The 25,005-nt window shown below is 39.8% G+C and overlaps 1 protein-coding gene across 4 annotated transcripts in view; it reads right to left on the bottom strand.

The window, feature by feature from the left end:
- DOCK4 (dedicator of cytokinesis 4) overlaps nucleotides 1–25,005 on the bottom strand; it is a 408,336-nt gene that overhangs the window by 84,927 nt on the left and 298,404 nt on the right. For all 4 annotated transcript variants that reach the window (XM_045565153.1, XM_045565154.1, XM_045565155.1 and 1 more), the window contains exons 24-26: nucleotides 12,990–13,117; nucleotides 10,671–10,805; nucleotides 3,907–4,005 (exon numbers count right to left, since the gene is read on the bottom strand). In XM_045565153.1, the coding sequence (XP_045421109.1) occupies nucleotides 3,907–4,005; nucleotides 10,671–10,805; nucleotides 12,990–13,117 (362 nt within the window). The remainder of the gene's footprint in view (nucleotides 1–3,906; nucleotides 4,006–10,670; nucleotides 10,806–12,989; nucleotides 13,118–25,005) is intronic.

The following is a 25,005-nucleotide window of genomic DNA, read 5'->3' as shown; positions in this document are numbered from 1 at the left end:
TTCATCTATAAATATTGGGTACTTTACCATGTGCCAGGCACTGGGGGTGACATTAGATGGTGGGGACACCCAGCTTACCAGGTAAGATATATTCTTTTATTCATTCATGCAACAAGTATGTATGGAGTGCCTGTGACACGCCACACAACAGTGAAGAAGCTGAATGAATGTGTTATGTGCTTTCGTGGAGCTCACAGTTTGGTAGGAGACGTGGATGTTAATCTAATAACCACACAGATGCACGCCTGCTTCATAAACTAGGAGAAGTCTGAGTTTCAGGGATTCCACGCAGAGGGAACAACACCTGCAGGCCTCAGAGGCAAGAGAGAGCACAGGGTTGCCCGGATTGCAAGGGATAGTGGCAAGAAATGGTGCTGAAAGATAAATGGAGATAAATGGAAGATAAATAAATAGAGAGAGATAAAAGGTAAACATCACGACTTTTCCATAGGAAGGAGTTTGGACATTTTATCCTGAGTGCAGTGTGGAGACACTGAGGGGTTTTATGCAGATGTTTGAGAGGATCAGATTTGTGTTTTAGAAAGATTTCCTAGCTGTACCATATATAATTGTTCTGTGATCATCCATGATACTATGATACTAAGAATGGCACAGACAGAAATTAGGTTTATGAAACAGAATTGGTGAGACACAGAAAGAGGAACTCTTAGACCATGAAACATAAGTTAAGACATCCAGAAAATAAAGCAACATGAAGGAGGTAGACAGACCAGGACACTGTCTCCTTATGTCAAGAACAATGAATAGGACAGAGCCTTCCAGAAACACATTTCCTTTACTTATGATTTAGGCAATAGACATATGTTATTTTTAAAATTTGCCACAAATTTCAAAAGTGTAATATCTTTGATACAGGTTTTGAATTCAATTAAAGAGTGTTAATAATCATTATCACATTGAAATTTATGTCCTTAAAACAGAATCTTTAAGTGTATTATACAAAATAACTCCCAAGTGATCTTTAATCTTTTAGAGCTATAGAACTATTTTTCTGTTGTAATTAACATATTGAAATAAAGATGATAATTCACAACAATTATATGGAAAAAGATGGCTTATTGAGGCAGACAAAAATATTAGGAGCATTAATTCATTCAACAAAGGTTTAATGTTCCAGGCTCTGTGGCTGGACCCAAAGACATGGTCCCTACTGTCAAGGAGCCCATAGTCTTCAAAAACACAAGGAAACAGCAAGTAATTACAGTGCATTATTGCACACTATCAGAGAGGGGGGACTGTGAAGGCTTCATCAAGAAAGTGATATCTGCGTTGGATTTTGTAGCATGAGCTGAATGAAATCAGAGAAGTACACATTAGGCAATGGAAATGAGGTTGTAGTGGAATAGGCATTTCAGATAGAAACAAAAAGATGATTCAGAGGAATTAAAATTTATGTATAGGGTTTTTTAGGAATACACAATTAGTTTCAAGTGGCTGGAGTGAAAGGTGTTTGGAAGGGGGTAGAGGATAATGAGGTTGGAAGGTAAACTGAGGATAGGCACATGACAGATTGGACTTTGTCCCTGTAGATAATGGGACATGCTCAGAGTTTTAAAGTTGAACTGAGGCTTGATCAAATAGGATTTCGGAAAGCTGTGGGCCAGGATATGGGAGACAATGAAGAGTTATAATAGTGCTGTACTTAACTTCCAGAACATGGATAATCTTATGCTTACAGCAAGATTTCCATAATTTTACAAAAAGTCATAATCAACGAAGAACAGCAGTCTCACAGCTTTATATACATGAAATACCAAGGACGTGGACAAAACTTTAGCCCCCAGTATAAGGTGGGCGTATAATAAAACATTGCTGACTAGAGGAGGCAAAAAAAAAAAAAAAAAAAGCAATCACTACCTAGTATTTGCTTTTGTTCATTTTAAAATAGTTACATATTCTAGAGAAGAAAAGATTAAACAATACAGAGTACCAGCCCTCAGGCCTCTGCTCCCACACACTTGTGTTCTGACACTGTGACTCATGCCATTCACACGTGAGTACCTGAGGACCTAGGAAAAGAAACCGCATACTTCAAAAAGCCAGAAGCCACTTCAATGTAACCCTAGTGGTATCCAGGCTCTTTAAGCACCATAGAGTTAAAACACCATTAGTCATGGTAGATACCTGAGAACCACATACTTTCAAAATTAATTTTGATTTAGAGAAACACTGGGAAATACTAAAGTCTTTCTTTAAACTGATAAAAAGAAAGGACAAAGCAGTGATGCCATAAATAAATAACAATATTCATTTAAAGATCTCAATGTCAGTTTGTCAGTATCAATTCAAATTTAAAATGTATATATTCTATGACCTAACAATGCTACTTCCAGAAATATATTCTACAGCAATAAGGGCACAAGTCCATAGAGATACAACATCACGATGCTTATGGCAAGATCCTTTCTAATGGCAAAAAATCAGAAACATTCTGAACGCCCATCAGAAGGGGAATGATTAAATTATGTAGCATCCATATAATGAGATTCAGAAGAATGAGGTTTGGGCTATATAATATCCATGAGATTATCGTGTGGAAAAAGTACAGACCAATATGACTAGTATGGTTCCACTTAAAAAGTATGTGTATGTATGTATGTGTGTATGTACAGCATAAAAAATAGTCTACGAGGACACTCCTCTACATGTTAAGAGAAGTTGCCTCTGGTGGTTAGGATAGATTTCAAAATTTCAGTACGAAGTCACAGACTTAAGTAAAGCTGTGCTAAAATACAATTTTTGACTAAAGCTAATAACTGCACAATTATGTTCCTTTTGACATTTTGGATTTCTGTACTCAGAGTGGGTAAGTCCTAAGGCCTTTTATCCACTTTTAATTCTAAACTCAAGATTGAATGTAAGAATGAAAAACATGATACCACATGCCAATCGAATAACTGCTAGATAGACTACATCTGCCCCCAAACAACTCTTTGTTTCATGTGTCTCAGCTTGTCAATTGCTCCAAGGTAGCAGAAAGACTATTCTGAGATCACACCATATTTTCCAGGCAGTTAAAGTCAAAGATAAGTTGACCCCTATGCACTATCTACATTAAAAAATCTACAAATCTTCCCCTAAGGCACTTTGAAGGCTTCCAATCAAGCAAACATTGCAGTAAAACTGTACTTATTGTTCTATAATATAATTCTCCATCACCCAGCATTTAAGCAACCCTCCCAATATGATGGTTTACAAATGAAAGTTGTCTGGAAAACTGGAGATGGAAGAGAAATAAGAACAGATGACAGATCATTCCTCCAACTGAGAACAATTACATCTAGGCTTTTAGTGACACCATGAAGGAAGCATTATAGTTCCCCAAATCTCAGCAAATATTGGACTTTTAGAAACCTTTTAGCACCAATATTTTCTGTTTAATGTCAGCCTGTCAGACTAGCATAGCATATTGATTAGACTATGGATGACAGAGAATATCAAACACAACTCTGCTTTCCTAGTCATAAAGTTGCAGCCAGAACTTCTCACTGTGGTTTTAAAGAGATGAAACTAGCTAATATATTTACATATTCTCCCTTATCTTTTATTTAGGCAATATTTCTAGGCTCACTTAACTCGAATGAGTCTATTTGCTTTTGTCTCCTTAGTTCTGTTATTCTGTTTCTAGTTTATTTAATTTCGATGACAAGTGTTTCAAACCCTATGTCCTTATCCCAAGCGAGAGCTAACAGCTTTGCTTGAGTAACAGAAACCTTAAAGAGTCAATATAGATGAGCAGATCTGTGGACAAAGCTGAGAAAAAACAGTTTAGAACTGAATGGAAACAGGTAAAGCAATCGTCCAGGAACTGTCTGAACAGTGATCAATAAGAACAAAAGAAATCAAAAAGATATATTAGAGAAAATTATTTAAAAAGTCACTTACCCTTAGATCTTCCTTTGTATTGAAACTATCAAGAAGCTGTTGATAATGTCTATCTGTCATTTGTCGTAATAGGGACAAGAGACAAGCAACAAACTCCCCCTAATGTAAAAAAAAAAAAGCATATTTTTAGTAAGGACATAAAAGAACATCAGTAACTTACTCTGAACTATCCTCAAAGAGAATACTTGAAAAGAAAATCACTATGACACAAACTCACCATATGAAGTCTTCTCAATATAAATTATCCAAAATATAACAGCTAAAATTTCTCCCTTTGATGATTACCATTTACTAGGTATATATGCATTTTTAATTTTAGAGAGGATTTTTTTTTTTTTTTACTTGGGTGGAAGCTTTTCAATTGGGAGGTAACTCCCAACACTTAAAGGAGGCAAGGTGATGAGGCTCTTGATCATTTACGAAGCATTTAAAATACCTGCATTCATTATACCAATTAAGCTTCATATCAACACTATGAGGTAGGGGATGGATATAATACTCATTTAAAGAAAGCAAAATGTAGATTCAAATGGGCTAAAAGACTTGCCCAAAGTCAGACAGCTAGAAAGGGCTGGAGTTATCCCCAGATCTTTCTGACTCCAAAGTCCTTCCTGTAGCTTTGCTCCAGTTTTGAATTCCTGTGAGCTCCAACTCGGCGGAGCACCGATCTGTGGACTCACAGGGTGTGGAGAAAGCCATGTATTGCATAATGTTGGGTTTAATCTTCTTTTAAAAAATAGTTTTAAATTAATAGCCATTCTTTTGTGTTTGGGCTCTATGTGATTTACTCCTACAAATTCCAAGTCTTAAAAATGAACAGTAAAAAAGAAAAGCATATATAGCATCCATAGATTTGAAGACCTATATAAAATTGCCATCACTTGCATTTTCCAGTGCACTTATAATTTAAAACGCATGTGCTTGCAGTGCAATCTTTTTTGCTTAGCCAAGAATTTATCTACTTTTAAATAGAGTAATAACATTTAAAACAAAACAAACACAACAGGAGAGGCAGTCAGTAGTAACTGACTGTCTATTTACAGAAGTGCAGTTTAATTGGGAATTGGTTTCTTAGACTTTACATGGAAAGAGACAATAGGCTCTAAAATTAGAGACCAAAAGCCCTGAGCAGTGGGATTTTCCAGTAGAGGCAGCTGGGTCAGGACAGCGAGACATGTCCTCACCAGCTGCCGTGGGAGGCCTGATCATGCTACTTAACGGTCATGCCAAGGTAACCAGAAATTCATGCTGGCTCCTTGCATGTGGGTAATCATTTACAACACACAGGTATAACAAATAATTGTCCCTATACACTTATTAGGGGCAAATATTCAAGAAACTAACCAATATGGGCCAGCAGAAACAGCCTCCAAACTCAATATATTACTTTGTTAATGAACAAGGGGGCCCTTGGTACTTAACACAAGAAAATAAAAAATTGAAATGCAAAATTATTAATATTTTATTTAGTGTGCATGTGTGGAAGGAAATAACCCAAGGCTAGGAAAAGAATTGTACATTTTAAACAAGTATAATTTTAAATAAGTATAATTTCAATTATAACTCAATAAAATTTAAAAAAATAAGACATTATGAAAACACTATGATTTATGGAATGGTACTATGTGTAAGTTTCCGTACTTTGATTACATTATTGGGTTCATTAATTATTAGAGCCTTGTTGGGTAGACGCTATCAACTTCATCTTAAAGAAAAGATAATTATCTGTGAAGGTTCAGAAATTTATCCCAGGTTCCACAGCTAGTAAATGGTGAAGCCGGGATGTGAACCCAGGTGTCTTTAGCTCTAGAAGTCTATACTCAGCGCCTCTTCTTCCTTCTGCTCAGAATGGTTTGATTTTATAGAGAAAATATACCTGAGATTTTGGGTCATAATTCAAATATACATAAGTATATTAGAATCTGTCAGTTGATAACAAATGTCCATAATTTTATTTAAGACTGAGTCTCACTCTGTCACCCTGGCTAGAGTGCTGTGGCGACATCATACATAGCTCACTGCAACTTCAAACTCCTGGGCTCAAGCAATCCTCCTGCCTCAGCCTCCCCAGCAGCGGGGACTATAGGTACACACCACCAAGACTGGCTAATTTTTGTATTTTTTGTAGAGATGAGGTCTCGCTTTTCCTCAGGCTGGTCTCCAACTCTTGACCTCAAGCAATCCTCCCACCTCCGGCCTTCTAGTCTGTTAGGATTACAGGTGTGAGCCACTGCACTTGGCCCAATGTCCATACTTTTTAACCTCTCTATTAAGTATGACTTGACTTAAAAAATAAAAATCTAGTTGGCAGAAACCCAATCATCTCCTTTTCATCTCTTAGTTTTTCTATATCCTATCCACATTGTCTTCAATATAGCTACTAGACTAATTTTCCTAAGATATTCACTTCAACACATAATCCTATGAATAGTGAAATAACTTGAAGTTGGTAGAATGACATATTATTTGTAAAAAATTTAGTAATAATAAAAATTATTTGATAATGAAAACTTTCTTATTAAGTCTTTACCTTCAATGTATTAATACATAGGTGAACACTTCTTTGAATCCAAGTTAACTACTTGCATCTGTCACCTGACTTAGGCCCATGGCAATAACGTACCATCGTGACACATAACCTCTTGCATGTTTACGATGTATTGTCAATCCCAAAACCTATTCTACAATGTAATTTTATTTATCCGCTTAATCTACTTCGGAACTCCAAGCATATTCAACCCCGTTTGGAGGCCAATATTTTACTGATATATATATTTTTTTATCTATAATGTAATTTTCTTTTTTCTTAAGATATTTTAAGAACGTATATAGATGGAAATGCTAGACTCACAATTTGTTAATAAGAATAAATAAAAAAAAAACACTGGCCAACATTTACTTAGCTGTAGTGTGAGAATTTCCTACATATAAATCGCCTTTAATATTCTGTAGTCTTCAGTGGCCTTTTTATGTATAGATTGAGTATAATGGGCACTTCTACCAATAACCTTATATATTAAGAGTATAGGATGGCTACACAGTCTTCAAGACATCTTCTATTATATGTATGCATTATTTTTTCCAGATATTTCTTACAGAATTCTCCAGGAACTATTTCTCTCCCCAAGCACAAGCTGACAGGATGAAAACTTAGACAAGCATGCCAGAGTCTTTAGACACGGCCTATGCCCAGCTGAGTCACCTGCAGTACACTTGGTGCTTAACAGAATTATGTACAAGGAAGCATTTATAAACTGGAAGGAATTCTGGAGCCCTATTAGTTGAGGGTGTGCAGCAAATGGCCATTTATGCTGCTTTATGAAATGTGTTTTTATGTACAATTAGATTTTGAAAGGAACTGATCACAATGGTGCTTTTTTAAATTGCTAGCTAGAGAGAGCACTTTAAATAACAGTTGGTGGAAGAACAAAAAGTACAATCCTTTTAAATTTTAAAAATAAGGCCTCTGATATTTGGAATTGTGATACAGTGGAAGCCAGTCCTCATGCTGGTATTGCTGAGAGGCAGGGTAACAACCATGGTACTTACAGAACACTAAAAATTCATCACAACACACTTGTGGATCTGCTTTTACTCACAGTGTATCTATTTATTATGGCACCTTTTCATACACGTGTCTGCAAAGACTGAAAAGCTGCTCAATGTAGGATCACCATATAAGGACTCCCTATTCAGAGAGCCTCTTCTCTGTGAGAAAATGGTGAAGAAATTAGACAGATCTTCAATGCCCAGAGAGAACTGTGAATGACCGGAATATATTTCTCACCATGGAATTAGTTATAACAAATAACAATACAATTATCACTTCTGCAACAGTAAGGCTATTACTGTGACTCCATCTGCTACCACAATTACTAATGGCCAAAATTTATTGAGTATTAGACCAGCTACTGTTTCAACACTTTTCTAGATTTGATGAAATCCTCACACTGTAAGTACAATTATTTTCTCTGTTTTAAAGCAAACAAACAAAGGCTTAGAGACTAGTAACTTAACCAACATCATGTAGTCAATGAAGTGGCAGAGGAGAAATCACACCAGGTCTCCCTGGGTACTCTAAAAACAACGTCTTAATGCATAAAACCAAGGATGCCAAGTAATTTAGGTGTGTGTTTCCTAGAAAATTTCATCCCACATACCTTGAGAGTTTGGTTTTTCATACAGCAAGGGATGCCACAAAGCTACATGGGAAGGATTCTCTTCATGTGATTTTCCTAAAATTCAGTGCACAGGACAATCACCCAGCCCGCCCTACCCCCAATTCCACCCACAAACTTGACTTGCTGCCTTCTTATTTTTTCAAGTCTCTTAATTTGCATTGATTATTACATTATATCCCATAGAGATTTGGTGCATGACAACATTGTACAGTCTGCATGCAGATACAAAGCACTTTGAAAAATTGTTGTAGCTTTTGACCTCAGGCAGTCTTTACACGTGTCCAGCATTTCCTATGATTTTGTTTGCTATGTCATTATAGTTTTTAGAATTATGTAAGAGTTATATTGCCAGGAAGCAGTTAAAATGTTACCATCAAAACCATAATAAAGGAGACTTCTCTCCTCTTCCAGGGTGAACGGGTAGACGGACTTCTCCCTATTCTTTTTGCTAAGTACAACTAAAAACCGGAACATTAAATATAAAACAAACAGAAAAAGACTTTGAAAGGTGGCGAGAAAAAAGCAGAATGGCCAGGAAGCTGGGGACCTGAGAAAGGGTATGATGTTGAGTTCTCAGGGCTTTCCTTCTGCCTTGTATATCCCATACCTGCAGCTGAAGAAGCTGGCAACCAGGAGACACCAACAGTTGTAGACAAAAGAAAAAGCCCCAACAAAATCCTTATGTCTCTAGCCAAAGGACCAGGAAACAGGCAGCCTAGTGAGGCAATCCGTTTAGCAATAACTGCTCTATTCTAGCTGAACACCACAGAAAGCTTTGGCCTCCCCCACACCCAGGCCTACACAGGCCAAGTGGGGAGCCTAGAGGTCCACCCTCCTGAGGATGTAACGAGGGGCCCCAGTATCTCTCCCAGAGAAGGCCAAGGAGGGAGCAGGTGCTTTTACCCCCAATGGTCAGTGTTAGTGAAGACAATTGCAGGAACCTGGACCTCCATCACCACTGGGCAGTAACGAGTCCCACTTTTCCTTCCCCAGTGGGGCTGTGTCCGAAGAGGCCTAGTAGAGAGTCACAGTGCTCACCGCCACCAGCAGTAACAAAGCCACTCCCTCCACGGTGTCCTCACCCAGCAGAAGCAAGGAGCCCTCTTCCCTCAGACGTCAACGGAGGCCAAGTGGGACACCTAGAATTCTACCTCCATCTCATACAATGAATGGGCACCCCTGCCCCCTGGGTGGTGTCACAAAAAGCCAGCTAAAACAGAAAGTTTAAATAAGATCCAGACTCTTACAGTACAAAAATGCCTAGGTTTCAATGGAAAATCACTCATCATATTTCAAGAACCAGGAACATCTCAAATTGAATGAAAAAAGGCAATCCATAAATATGAACACTGAGATGGCAGAGATGTTAGAATTGTCTGACACACACACAAACTAACACAAAATGGCTAATGGATCTAAATGTAAAATATAAAACTATAACACTTTTTGGAAAAAAAAAACTGGGAGATAACCTTTAAGATACCGGGCTAGGCAAAAAGAGTTCTTAGACTTGACGCCAAAAGCATGATCTGTAAAAGGAAAAATTAATAAATTGGACTTCACCAAATTAAAAAGTTTGCTCTGCAAATCCTTTTAGGAGGATGAAAAAACAAGCTACAGAGTGGGAGGGAATATTGGCAAACCAAATATTGGAAAAAGAACCGGTAGCTAGAATATATAAAGAACTCTCAAAACTCAATAGTAAAAAAACAATCCAATTAAAAATGGGGAAAAAGACACGAAAAGACATTTCACTGAAGAGGCTATATAGATGGTAAATAAGTATGTGCAAAGATGTTCAGCATCATAAGCCATTAGGGAAATGCAAGTTAAAACCACCATAAGATATCACTACATACCTAACAGAATGTGCCCTACTCCAACAAAAGTGACACCACCAAGTGCTGATGAAGGTGTTAAGAAATTGGACCATTCATACATTGTACATATGGTATACGTAGGAAAGCCACTATTTTCCATAGTGGCTTTACCATTTTATATTCTTATATATACATAAATGTATAGATATATATCTAAACTACCAGACATATTATTTCTTAATATTTTAAATGAATCATGTTATATTAGACTCATAAAATAGTGGTTCTTGAAGGCACCTTAGAATTTACTAAGTCAAACCTTCTCATTTCATAGCCAAGGAAAACAGCCTGGGAAAGTTAAGATCCTGACTCATCATAGTGAAAAATTCAGAATTAAACTCAGGGCCCGTGGCCCCCACGGCTCTGTCTCACTCTTCTCACTTCCTCAAGCAATTCAGCAGATGAAAAGAGAATGAAAAGTTACCAACTTGACGGGGAATATAAATTCATGGATTAATTTAAACTGGGCAAAGTAAGAACTAATATCAAAATTGGCTTTTTGAAATTAAAAATTGCTTATTCCAAGATCCTTTAACAAACATTCTTCACATTCTAGTTTCCTCATAAAATGAAGGTAACCGCACGTGAATTCAAAATATTCTTAGGTTACTCTCCCACAGCCAGACTGCCCAGAGCATTACGACCGGCCACCCGCAAAGTGACTGAAGCTTTGCTCCGTGTGCCATCTGTTCCATGATCTTACAGTGACATCCTGGAACTGGAGCCGCATTGCTGAGCTGGACGGCTGAGGGCGGCTGGTGATCTCCAATATGGTTCTCAGCAGGATGTCCAGCAGGCTGGCCACTATCACGTCTATTTCTTCCAACACAGATTTTTCCTTCAGAGAAAAAAATAATGTGGGGCTTAATATGCATATTAATCTCTCTTTAATGGAAAAGGGGAAAAAGTCCATTTCCAAATATAGAATCAAAGAGTCACAGTACTCGAGAACTTGAGAGACCTGGACCTCACCTAAGCAAATGACCATTTACAGAAAACAAAGGCAGAAAGAGTTAACGGCTTACCCAAAACTATACAACTTGGCTGTACAATGGATACCTGAGATGGAAATAAAAAGGTGGGTGATGTCATGGAAGGCACCGCAGACTCATTCAGGACACCAGCTATGAGCCTAACAGGGCATGTGACGTTGGGCAAGTCAGTTTGCCTCTCTGGGCCTGATTCCTCACTAAAAATCTATGCTGGTTCTTAAAGTCTACAAGTCCTGGGTTCCAGATTGTGCTTACATTTACTCTTCTCATCACTAGAGTTTCATCGATCATTTTCCAAAACTCTATTTTAACTGCAAATGGCTATTCCTATAAAAAATGGTTTTTAAAGATCCCTGCACATAAATATTAGGAAATGGAGGTCAGCCTAGGCAAATACCCTTAGCTAGAGTGGACCTAAGGTCAGTAGCCAGGTAGGGACTGCTTTCCTGAAGCAAAGCTAATACTATTCAAGCCCCAGGACTGGAGAGAGAAACTCACATTGCTCTGCATTGACTGTACGTATGCAGTGGATTTGGGTTCTGATTAAGCCTGCTCAAAACAAAACTCTACGTACAAATGCTTCTAACCAAGGAGATTGCTCTTTGCAAAGAATCCTTTTAAGAAAGTATGAGTTTGAAAGAGCCTTTGGCTAGAATTTTATGATAAATTTTCTTATACTTGTGAGAAAACTACCAAGGTTTCCCCCCTAGTGAATTGGCTTCTGCTCTGAATTCCTTATTAGCTAAGTCCAAAAACTGATTGCAACTTCCAAATTGAAACAGACAAGGAGAAATAAAAAGAAATTTCCTCCACCACTGCTGATATGTTTTCAGTTTAGTGTAGTGAACTATCTATCTTATTTTTTACTCTCAACAATATAATTTGGAAAAATATTCTAGGCATGGCATTACTATTCTTTAATGAATTATATAGAGGGAATTTTAAAGTTGAACTCATGCCTTCTCTCTCTCACCACTGTTCTATCCAGCTCCAGATCACCCCTGGGGCCTGGATCACAGGGTGGGTAAAAGTCAACTGTCCCTTTCTGTGCAAGTTCCTCTCACTCCACTTTTAGATGCAGAGCTTTCAGCCTTTTCCTCTCAGTGCTAACTCGATTCCATGCTTTTGGGGCCTTTTCTCTAACATCTCCACCGGGGTTGCATCCCAGCTCACTGATCTTCAGAAGCTGACCATAACTAAGAGTGACAAAATGGAAAGCATAGCACAGGGGCAAGAGGGAGAAAGGGGAGTCTTAGTACTCACTGGCAAACTCTGCTTGGTAAAACCTGTTACCTATGAGCATAATGCTTAATTAACAGTCGCAGATTGACCCAATTGCAACAAGACATTCTCCAGATGTGGATTTTGGATTTCACATCAGACCCTGGAGCCATGAATACAAATAGTCTTGAGTCGTCCCGTTTATAAGCAAGCGTGCGATTTTTCTCATTTTGCATTTCACTCTCCAGTGCTATTGCATTGCATCAAGAGTCAGGCACACGGACAGGAATCCCCAAAGCTAGAACAATTTGGAGATCACTGTTGGGGCTGAGTAATGGTTGCACTGCAAGATACCCCTGATTTCCTGGTGCTATCCTTTGTTCTGGGATTTCCACGGGACCCAGCCCAAGGGCCATGGCCAAGTTCTGAGCATCATGATGCAGCCTCTCACAGAATGGGCCAAAAACGACTTCACTTTGCAAGCAGTAATTTATTCTTGCCACAGAGCATTCATCATATCAAGATTAAAGACACATGTGGGAGGCTTTGAGATTTCTAATTTTTCTCACTCGGTATGCAGTTCTTCCCTGAAATGCAAGTTTAGGGAACCTAGGTTATTCGGGGTTACAGTAATCCCACAAGGTCAAAAAAATTCCTTCCAAGGAGAAGTAAAAAGTCCAGCCCAGCTGGAAATAAAAGTGAGAGGCTCAGAGGGTTCCTCTTCAGGACGGTTTCTTCGTAGACATTTACAATTTTATTTCCAGAAGCCATTTGATGGGAACGACATACTATGACCTGTATTTACTTACCGAGCTGTTTTTCTTGATGAGACAAAATACGTTGCTAAGGATACGTGCACACATAATGAGGTCCTTCTGTTCCTGCAAGTGGATGTGGAGGTGATGTAACACGACAGGCAGGAGGATGTACCGGGAATCTGGAGAGAGGAGAGTCATTAGTGTCACATCTGCCGGAGTCCCACCCACACATCAGGCAAATCGTTATCTACTTTGTAATCCAATTTTAATTATTAAATTATTAACACACGTAGTTACAAAAGTACTAATTCTACGAGGTTTATATTGAAAAACAGTAATTCCTTTCCCTGACCCATGATTTCAAGAGGCCTCTGACTTTTAGTTGAAATAGGTATCTTTTTCTTTTCAATTGTTTTCTAAAACTATAATTGAGCATCAGTTTCTAAATTGCATGCTTCCTTTGTGATTTCCTGAGTTTTCATTGAGAGAGACCATCTACTGACTTCCTACTATGATAGATGAAGACTTAGTTTTGTTTTTGTTTTTTTTACCCCTTTCTTTCCTCCCCAAGCCTTTCAAAACAGTTATATCACAATTTCTGGCTAAATCAACATTATGGTTTTGCTGCCACTCTGATTTCCAACCCTTTGTACATAACTGGATGTTTGCTTTGTTTTGTTTTTCTCTCTCTGAAAGATTTTGGGAAATTATCTTTATCTTTGGTAATTCTACATTTTATAATTATGTGCCTTGACCCTTTCAATCTATAAATGCATGTCCTTCAGTTCTGGGAACTTGTCTTAAATTATTTCTAGGATTATTTCCTTCTCTTTATTTTTTCTGTCCTCTGTCCAGAACATCAACTGCATTTACATCACAAGTCTCTTGAACTATCTCTCGAATTTTTTTCCATCTTTGTGTCCAACATTCTGGGTGATTTCTGTACTTAATCTTCCAGTCCTTCTATTCAATTTTATTATCTATGCTATCATGTATTTTATTTCCACGAGTTTTCTTATTCCCAAGGCCAGTGTCATGGGTGTGCAATGCAACCTGTGCAGTTACACAGGTCCCTGTGCTCAGAAGGGCCCCAGGCTTGGTGTAATGTTCTGTGACTGCCACCTTGAAATTTTTAATTTCAAACAACAGGTCTTGCATTTTCATCAAGTAGGCATTCCTCTTTACTTTTCTGAATGTCATTTTTTTACTTATTATTATTATTATTTTTTTTGAGACAGTGTCACATTCTGTTGCCTGGGCTAGAGTGCAATGGCATCATCATAGTTCACTGCAGCCTTGAACTCCTAGGCTCAAGCAATCCTCTTGCCTCAGCTTCCTGAGTAGGTGAGACTACAGGCGCATGCCACCATACCTGGCTAATTTTTTTTTTTTTTTTTGAGAGATATGCTCTCATTATGTTGCTTAGGCTGGTCTTGAACTCCTGTCCTCAAGCAATCCTCCCATCTCAGCCTCCCAAAGTGCTGGGATTATAGGCACGAGCCACCACATTCAGCCTGAATGTTCTCTTTCCATAGCTTAACATTCTTATTTCATGGATAGATACTCTTCTCTTTCTGGGGAAATGAGAGACAATATTTTTGTGGTTTTTGTGCCCTGAATTATCTTTTTCTTTCAAGTTACTTTTTCCTGTTTCTTCATTTTATCTTCTGCCTTTCACATTAGAATTTTTTTCTCCTGTATCTGGTGACCTTTTATCGTCCATTCATCTTTACAAGTGAGGCACTAAGAGGCTAAGTGGGGAAAAAAAATAACAAAATCTCTGTCTAGGCAAGCTTATGGACTGGGAAGTATGGACTGGGAGATATCCAGATATTCTATCGGAGAACCCCCATAGTTCAGTATCTCAGATATGCATCACTGCAGGACGGAGGCACCCAGATGTTCCATCAAGGGACCCTCCCATGGTTAAGTATCTGAGATGTTTTCTCTTGGGCTGGTCAGTTTCTCTAGTGAGGAATCTGCCACTCTCGTCTGTGAGGATCATGAGCCCATCTTTAAGTGATTTGAAATCAAGAAAGGAAGCAGCTGAAAAGGGTCTCTTTGTTTAATTGCAAGGTCTTGTTTATAGAATGAAGCCTCATCCCCAAATTTAGCCATGTCTGACATGTGTGAATCTGCACCATATCTCATTCACTTTCTCTAGAGAATAAACTTGCAATTTTTTGACAAAATAAAGGAGGGGATTGGCACAGGGCAGGGTGCTAACTATTCCTTATAAAGATTTCTAAACCAATTTTCATAAGCATAGCACCCTTAATCTTCAGAGATGCCTCATATTTTCAATTTCAGGTCCTTTCTGGCACCTGCCTGAGGTTCTGCAGTATAAATTAGCCTGCCCCTTGGCTGAACTCTAACAAGACACCCACCATTCCCATGTCTCAGCCTTCTCTTGTCCACCGAGTCAACTGCCACTCGTCTTTGTAAAAATTGCTATCTTTTGTCGCATCTTTTCTTCCATTCTCTTAAACCTGTGAGGTTATATCTTTTTAAAAAATTCCTTTACTAGCCACAGATACAAAGACCCTTTTCAAAAGTTTAGCAAATCAATTCTAGCAATATATAAAGCTGATGTTTGATCACTGTTGACATCTGATTGGGTTCCTCAGCCTCCACCATCCCCTAGGTAATGTCTGATCACTTGGGCCCGCCTTCAGCAAGAATCCTGGTAGGTCAGTTTAACCTGAATCTCCCTTATTCCTGATGTTTCCTCTTAGTAATTTCCTATCCACCTACCCCCACCCTGTTTCTTGGCTATAAATGCCCACTTGCCCATGCTGTGTTCGGAGTTTAACCCAATCTTTCTCCTCCATTGCAAAATCCCATTGCAGTGGTCACTACGCCTATCACCACAACCCTCACCTTGAGTAAAGTCTGCCTTCCCGTCTTCAATGTGCGTCATTGAATAATTTTTTAACAGGTTCCAAGGCAATTCAATGGAGAAATGATAATTTTTTCAACAAATGTTGCTAGAACAATTGGATACCCATATGTAAAAAACAAACGAACACCTGCCCTTGCTTCACACCAAATGCAAAAGTTAACTTGGGATGGATCATAGACCTAAATGCAAAGGCTAAAAGTATAAAAGTTCTGGAAGAAAACATAGGAGAAAACTCTAGTGACCCTGAGTTAGATAGAGATTTCTTTTTTTTTTTTTTTTTTTTGAGACAGAGTCTCGCTCTATTGCCCGGACTAGAGTGAGTGCCGTGGCATCAGCCTAGCTCACAGTGACCTCAAACTCCTGGGCTTAAGTGATCCTACTGCCTCAGCCTCCTGAGTAGCTGGGACTACAGGCATGCGCCACTATGCCCGGCTAATTTTTTCTGTATATATTTTTAGTTGGCCAGATAATTTCTTTCTAGTTTTAGTAGAGACGGGGTCTCACTCTTGCTCAGGCTGGTCTCGAACTCCTGACCTTGAGCGATCCACCCGCCTTGGCCTCCCAGAGTGCTAGGATTACAGGCGTGAGCCACCGCGCATGGCCAGATAGAGATTTCTTAAACAAAAAGCACAAACTATCAAAGAAGATAAGTGATAAATTACACTTAGTCAAAATTAAGAATTCTATTTGACTTGCACCACTGACCCTGTTTGAGGTCCCTATTTGATGCCTTCTTTCTATATATGGACCCAAGGATCAGACTGCATAAATTAGAATTCCAGTTCGATCAAATTCTAGCCCATGTCTTTTCATATGTAAAATGGTGACAGCAACAGCACCTCCTCCTGGCACTAGTTTAAGAATCATATGATTCTTAAAAGCCACCTGGAACACAGCGAGTGCTCTATAAGTGTTGATTATTCTCTTCTCTTCCTCTTTCAACTTCTTCCTATATCCATCAGTAAGAGTGATTCTGTATCCTAATAAAAATCATAAGGAATGCAAACAAAGCATCCACAACTGGGAAAGTGCCCTTAATCACTGTATTCCTGATTTTTTTTTTAATTGTCTTCTTGATTTCTTTTAGGAGTTAGGTTTGGAGTCTTTCCTTTGATGCCTGCCACTGGGCTACCAACACAAGGAGGTCTGACCTTATATTTACCCTCAAAACAAACGAAATAAGGCAAATAAGGCATTCTATACTTTAAGAAAACAAATACAGAATATTAAAATCCCAACTTGTGAAATAACCCATCGCAGGCCTTCTTTAAACAGTAAGCCTCACCAGGGAACTTAAATACTTATTCACAAATCAATTACTTGACAAAAAGAACCAGGAAAAAAACCCTGAAAACTTAAGTGCCAGGAGTCACTGCCTAGTAATGTTTAATTAGACAGGAAGACAAAGCTTATCTGATATGCTCCTGCAGCTAGTGAGATTTGATTTCTAAAAATTCAGTTTGCAGCCAACTGTTAAGAAAATATCTAGTGCAGAAAAAGTAAGTAAGGTAGACAAATACTTCGTGTGTGGCATGTATAAAAAGAAATATGTGACGGTCTAGCCTGCAGATTTGCTTTTTCTCCATTACTAGGGCAATGTCAGCCAGTGCAAATGATGGAATTGGAGGGTAAATGCCAAACAAAGCTGACTGGTTGAAATGCAAATTATTACCTTTAAAAGAAAACACCTGGACCCATCAAGCAAGCCCTCCTAAAAAAGCAAAAAAACAATATCCCCACCCAGGTTGAACACACACCAACTTTCCATATGCTTAACGATAGAGTCTGCCCTGTGGATTCTGCCCTTGAAAGTGTCCACCCATTCATATTGCATATCTCAGATAAAGCTCCCTGCGTCATATGTCTCCTTGAGTGTATAAAGGAATGGCTCTCCATGACTTTTTCCTTTGTCTGTGCACACGAGTGCATATAGCCAGCTCCCGTTATTAATTCCCAATGGGCACGGGACTAGGAAGGAGGAAGGGCAGCTAAGAAAAGCTGGTAGATGTCCTCCTTTAGGATAATTTTGAGGAAAGGCACACCTTTGCCTCCTTTATCACAAGACTTGGACAAGGATCCTTGAAGCCAACATCTGTCCACAAAGGAGGGAAGTCTGTGAGTCTCATGGTGGCACACAAGGGTCGTCAGTCACGTTCCCTACACTGGGCTCCAGCATGGGCTGGACATGAGTGGGACAGCAAAGCAGCTGCGGCACAGCAGCCTCTGGAGGGAGGACCGTTGACAGCGGGGCAGGAGGATGCGCTGCCGCACAGCTTCGCACGTAGCAGAGCTGCTGACTGCAGAAAGCCTGACATCAGAGCTGGGTCGGGCTGCTGTGATCAGAGCCACCAGGGATTGAACTGCCAAGGTCACAGACAGCCACAAAAGCTGCGAACAAGCCTTTCAGACATGGAATACAGACGACAAGCACGCGGAGAGAAAAGGACTGAAGATTCAGAGGGCTGCATTCTCATGCACACGTCAAGATCACAAAGGAAAACGACAGTGGAAGGCTAAGGATGATCTGGGCGTGTGGCTTACTGATCTCACCCCCTGGCTTCAATCCTACACTGGACTCCTCTGCCTCAGGCATCCTTCCTAAAGACGGATGGATGTTCTGTGCAGTTCTTACTTTTGTCAGTTGTGCCCTCTCCTGGATTGGGACTCCTACTCCCACCCCCTGCCCCACTCTGTTGTCACACTCATGCTCATCCTTAGCTCAAAAGTTGCTTTTCCAATATGATTTTCATTTTTTAAAATACACATTATTTATTCATTCTTGCTGCTATATCCTGATCCCTAGCCCATGACTCAGTCAGTACATACTCTTCACAAAACATCTATCAAGCACCTGCCATGCACCAGGCAGGCACTGCTATGGAAGCTGGAGATATGATCGTGATCAAGGTAAATGAAGTCCCTGCCCTGTGGGGCTTTCCTTTCTTGGGTGAGGGAGGTAGACAGACATTAAAAAAATAAATACTCAATTCTTTATCTAGTTGTAGTTGCACTGGGTGTCCAAAACACAGTGTACTCGGACAGTGACAATGGGGCGGGTGGGTGGGGCAGAAAGGAGATTTCTTGACAAAATGAGAGAGCCTGAACCATGAAGGATGGGTTAACTGGGTTCAGGAGCAGCTGGAGAAAGTGGTTCCAGAAAGAAAGAAAAGTAGTAAGGAGACAGGATGAGGCAAGTGGGCAGGGCCACATCACAGGCCCTGGAAGATCTTTTCTGGAGCATGTCCCCAAACAGAATAGAACCTGATGTGAGTAGAAGCTGGGAGTGACATCATCTGGTGTGTTTCTACAGGTAACTTTGGCTACACGGATGGACAAGGCAAAGGAGATGTGGGAAACAAGTGTAGAAAGGACTGAAGCAGCTCAGACGGGTGCAGCAGCCTGGCGAGGTGGCTGCGGGGAGAAGGGCCAGGTGTGAGGGATGCTATGGAGGCACATGAGGAGTCCTGGGGATGGGTGGAGAGGGCGAAAGGGAGAAGGAACCAGCCCGCGGTTTCCAGGTGGATGGGGCCGCCACGTACTAAGACGGGGAGGAGTAAGCCGAGAGAGACAAAAGTTGAGATTTCCATCTTAGACACGCTGAGTTTAAGCAGCCTGTGAGACATCCACGTAGAGATGCTGAGAGGACAGCTGGATACTCAGGTGTGGAGCTAGGAGAGACCCGGCCTAGAAATACAGATGTGAGAGTTGTGTCAGCACAAGGACAGTGCTGGCCGAGGTTAAGTAGGTGGAGTGCACCCCAATATTTGCTCAGCTCTCCCTGCCACGTGGCACCCCATAAGCTTCCCCTATCACAAATGCTGCCACATTTTATCATAATTACTCGTTCAATGTCTGCCTCTGAGCTAGACTATAAGCAGACAGAGGGCAGAGCCTGCATCTGTTTAATTTGCTATAATATTTCTAACATATTTCTAATATAATACATGGGGGTCTGTCTATAATAAATATTTGTGGAATGAATGAATGAGCTTCATCATGAGTTCTGCTGGACGGCAGAGGCAACTGGAAGAGAGCCTGGCATTTCTGGCTTCAGATTTTAACAGAGCTTAAGTGGGCAGAGAGCAGGAGGCGCATCATCCCAGTTCAGTTTACAACGACTCCACCTGCTGGTGCCTGCCCTGCGCACTAAAAGGCAGCGATTCCCACCACCGTGCAAACCACAGCAGCTGCCTCCTCCTTCCTCCCCACCCCCTGCAGATCTGAGCAAATGTGGATGACGTGTGAGAAATGAAAGACACAGGTTTCACCCTTTTCCCCCTAACGTGCTTGCTGCTGCCAATCAGCATGGAAAAGTTGAGAAGCGTGGTAAGAGATCAAAGTTGAAATTGAGTCCTGAGTAGCCCACAATGTGTGAGTTTACAGTTATTTTCAAAAAAAAAAAAAAAAAAAGCACAGTTCAAATCTAGGTCAACTATGATTTCAGAGACATATTTTTCACCCCCATTTCTGTGTTCAGGGTGAGGTGTTACATAAAACTCTTAATTTTTAATTTTTGTCCCACCTATGGAAAGATATAGAAATGATTTTCCAAACAAACATCTAAGGACTTCATTAAAAATTTACACTTAAACATGGTTATAGCTGATATATACCTTTAAAAAAACAAAACCCCAAATCAGTATGTAGCCAAGTCTTTTGTAAAATCTGAGAACAGAAACTAAACTACTGTGAAGCTCCTGATGGTGGAGAACCTACATGGGTTCAGCCCTGAGCTGTTTCCCTTTGGAAAAGCCTGGGGAGGGGAGGAGGACACAGGTAAGGGGGAGGAAGACAGGAGAGGGGATCTACACCGAAGGGGGCAGAACACTAATGATTTTTAACCAAAGACTTTCTTGAGGTTCCACAAAATCTACTTTAAGATAATCTAAGTTCTGCATACTTTTTCCAATGGTCCTGCATTATTGCTCTGCTTCTAGAGAAAAGAGAAGCACTTTTCCATGTAACTCTAGTCCTTATAAGGTGTCTCGACCACTTTGCAAGCCCTGGCTTAGCGGAAAGTTCTAAACAAACGGATTTAAAATGTGTAATTGATTTATCCTATTTATAATTTTTTTTTTTTTTTTTTTGTAGAGACAGGATCTCATTATGTTGCCAGGGCTGGTCTCAGACTCCTGGCCTCAAGTGATCCTCCTGCCTCAGCCTCTCAAAGTGCTTGGGATTACAGGTACATGCCACCGTGACTGTGAAAGAAATTTAATCACTTCCAATGCAATAAAAGTCAATATTAAACTGTACTTTAACTACAGTTCTAAGAAATAAAAGCTACTAGGCACCTATCAGCTGTAGTAAGATTAGTAAGATTTTATTTTTGAAGTTGTCAAATGAAAAGATAAACTTTTAAATACCTTTTCTTTATATTATGACCTAAAATATGGGTGAGGGGAGTATTAATTCCTAGAATATACTTTGAAAATAGTGTAATAGTCTACCTTATTCCCTCTTTCACTTTATTTTTTATTGCAGCCTTGTATGAAATCCACAAAATTGTTAATGGGGACTGGATAGTTTGTGCCAAAAAGAAAAAAAGTTACATTTGAATGCTTTCTTAAGAAATCTCTACCCTAAAATACTGGATTTTTTAGTTTGTAGGCAAAAGCAAGTTCTCACCAACCGCACATGCTGAGCACATTTAGGGCTTTACACTTACCTCTATTATCTGAGCTGGGTTTTGCCTGATAAGCTGCTCAATTATTCCTAAGCAGAAACACATATGACTTTTTCTTAGTAACAAAATAGCTCAGCAATGACTGCAGATCTCTGCTAAACAAATCACCAATTGCTAAGCAATAGAGGAAAATGTAAAGCAATTGCAAAACCCACAGCTCTAGTAGGATGTGACCTTTCAGTCTGGGAGACTCCCTCTCTGACCTCTCATCACCATCCCCTAAACTACCCCCCTCTCCTGCCAACCTCTCCGCTTCCTCCTTCCTCCCCAACCTCCATGCATCAAATCCACTTTTTTTTTCTTTGCCATCACCAAAGCTGTTTTCTCCAAAATTATCTAGACCTTTCTATGCCTGGCCTTCAGGAAATAGGAAGAATAAAATTTGGGGGAGGAAGGGAAAAATGAGCTGTCAATTTTTAAAGCTTTAACTAGGTCTGCCTGGACCCCAGATGATTTAAACATTGAATATTAATCTACTCAGATTCTTTGCTGATCAGAAATAAACTCAGCCTAGCTATTGTCTTTGTCACATTCTATGTTCAGAGAAAAGGAACTGTCATTAAGGCAGGTTAAGAATTAAGTGCTCTGTCTTTAGCTGAATACGTATCTCACTGATGCATCATAATGCCCTGATCCCTACTTCATTTTATTTCCATTCAGATCTATAATTTTAATCAGGAAAGTGTCATTTGTAACCTCCAACTGGTCAGGGCACGTACATTCACACAACTGTAGCACTTTTGTGTTTCAGTTTTTTATTTCCAATAAATAAATAAAAATCTTAGATTTCTGAGTGTTTTTCACCTTCTTATATGGTGCTAAGCCATCACACTGCTTTTGAATCTGTTTCTTTTACACATGTGATAGGTGGAACAATGGTCCCCGACAAAGATATCCATGCCCTGATTCCTGGAACCTGTGATTATGTTGTGGCAAAAGAGATTTTGCAGATGTGATTAAGTTAAGGATCTTGAGATGGGGAGGTTTTCCTGGATTATCCGGGTGGGCACAATGTAAACACAGGGTTCCTTTTAAGTGAAAGAGACAAAAGAATGAGAGTCAGAGAGAGACCTGAAGATGCTTCAATGCTGGTTTTGAAGGAGGAGGAGGGGGCCAGAAGACAAGGGATGTGGGTGGCCTCTAAAAGCTGTAAAAGGCTAGAACAGGAACTGTTGCCTTGACCCTCCAAAAAGGAATGCAGCTCTGGTAATGTCTTTATTTTGGCCCAGTGAGAAACGTTTTGGACTTCTGCTCTACGGAACTGTACGATAAGAAGTTTACGTTGTTTTAAGGCACAAGTTTGTAGGTGCTGTTACAGCAACAATGGGAAATGACTACATTATAACTATATCTAAAACATGAGTCTTATTTCACCATATTTTAGTGATGCTATTTATTTATGTTTATAGTAATTTTTTTTTCCCCATTCCTTGTCATCTGGATATAGTTACTTCTGGGGAAATGTGATAGAAACTGGGGCATCCAATTCCAAACTCCCTTAAAAAAAATCTTTGTACACTGTAAGAAATATGGTTTTTGTTTTGTTTTGTTTTATTTTGTTTTCTAAGGAGAGGTCAAAAGTGTTTGACTGAACCCTTTACCTGTTATTCTGAGTGGACTACTACTGAGACTTCTTACTGTGGTTCTTTAATTACACAGTTTCATATTATCCCTCTTCCTCTTCCCCCTCCAGTTAAAATCTGCCTATTTTTGCGAGAAGTACCATGCCCTTGCAGGGGTCTCACTCCCTCTTAACCACAACCCAAGGTATCACATCCTCTCCTTTGACATCGTCTGGGACCTGCCATTTGTACTGCGCATCTTATTTTCCTTCCAACATCTCCTCTTTCAACTGGACAGCACAGATATGCCTGTCAATCCCCTGAATTCAGTTTCTGAGTTACAACTTCAAAGTCACTAGAAACACTTTGCAGGTTTCCCTAACACTATCGTGTAGTCCCGTATGACTAAGACAGAGGGTACTTTGAGCCTTGGAAGGCTCTTAGGAACACTTCCTGTTTTTCTCCATGAAGACGGGCCATTTATACATGACAGGCTCTGTTTTCTTCCATGATGAGTCAGTAAACACCAGGCCAAGCCGCATCCTGCTGGGGCAGTGACAAAAGCCTTTCCTCTTATGAACATCTGCGTGCGCTTCTCAGTATCCCGTCGATCGTGAGCTGACCCTGCTTCTCCGTGATTCCTCCATGGTGAGCGTCCCACACAACATGGGCAGGCAGGGTTTCTCCTCCTCTTTCTCCTCCGTGCCATCGTGTCACATTCACCAGCTTCCCAATATTGGCCCCAAGCTGCTCTTCCAGGGCACCGGCGCAGACCCTGCAGGGTCTACATTTCCTGGGTCTCATGAGTCCTTCCACCCCTTACCTTAATAACTATTTTCATCAGCTACCACAAGGACCCAATATTCTCGCACCTGGATTGCAGCAGCTTCTTCTCTTTCTGTATGTCTCTAGTCCTGATTTCTACTGTCTACGGAGCGTCAGGGACCAACACGGAACTGGGGCCACAGACGGCACATCTCTGAGAGGCATGCAATGAACACCATTCCCCAAAACAATTTTCTTGCATTTGAAAACAACTTTGATTACCTGTGTTGCTCTTTTGGTGTAAGACTTTAACCTAACAAAGAATTATCTGGAGAGTGTGGGAGAAATATGGCAGAAATCACCAAATTTCTCTGAGACAGGAATGACCTTTACTTAGTTTGGTTCAAGCAGAGTTGGTGCTTGAGTTCAATTGGGGTACCTGGTCAGGACTTCCCTCCCATCTACGCTGCCTGTTCCCAAACTTGGAGGGAGTCCCCCGTCACAGCAACAGAACACCCGGGCTTTCAGCAGCACAGTGTGAAAACCACCACAAAAAATATCTTTTATCTAGGATGAGATCATTCTTTTACTGGGAGAAATCAGAAGGCTGAATTTTCCTTGACACTGATTCAAGCATTATTTATTTAAGAAAGAAAAAAAAAAAAAACCCAGAAACATACCAAAAGTCTGCCAATAGGAGAAAAAATGAATTAACTATGATATGTTTGTTCAGTGGAATATTATATAAAAGTAAAAAAAGAATGAACTACAGCTATATCTAGTAGCATGAAAAAATATAAAAGTATGATATTAATCAAAAAAGCACTCTAGAGAATGACATACAATGTAATGATATCACTTAAGGAAAAAAGATGAAAAAAATTTGAAACATGAAAATCATATATTTTCATAACTATGAAATAAAGGGATAGGAAATAATCCATAATCTCTGACAGTGGAAGTTTCCATGAAAGACATGAGAATATGCACAAGAGGACCCTGAGTGTACCTACGATGAATTTCTTAATAAAATATCTAAAGTAAATATACAATAATGTTAAAATTTTTTAATCATTTACCCACACTATGCTCTGTTCGCATCTGTAGGTTTAAAATGTTTTACAATAAAATAATGTAAAAAAATTGTTTACT

This window comes from Lemur catta, chromosome 11 (genome assembly GCF_020740605.2).
Source record: "Lemur catta isolate mLemCat1 chromosome 11, mLemCat1.pri, whole genome shotgun sequence".
NCBI classification, from domain to species: domain Eukaryota; kingdom Metazoa; phylum Chordata; class Mammalia; order Primates; family Lemuridae; genus Lemur; species Lemur catta.
This window is presented reverse-complemented; position numbering and strand designations above follow the sequence as displayed.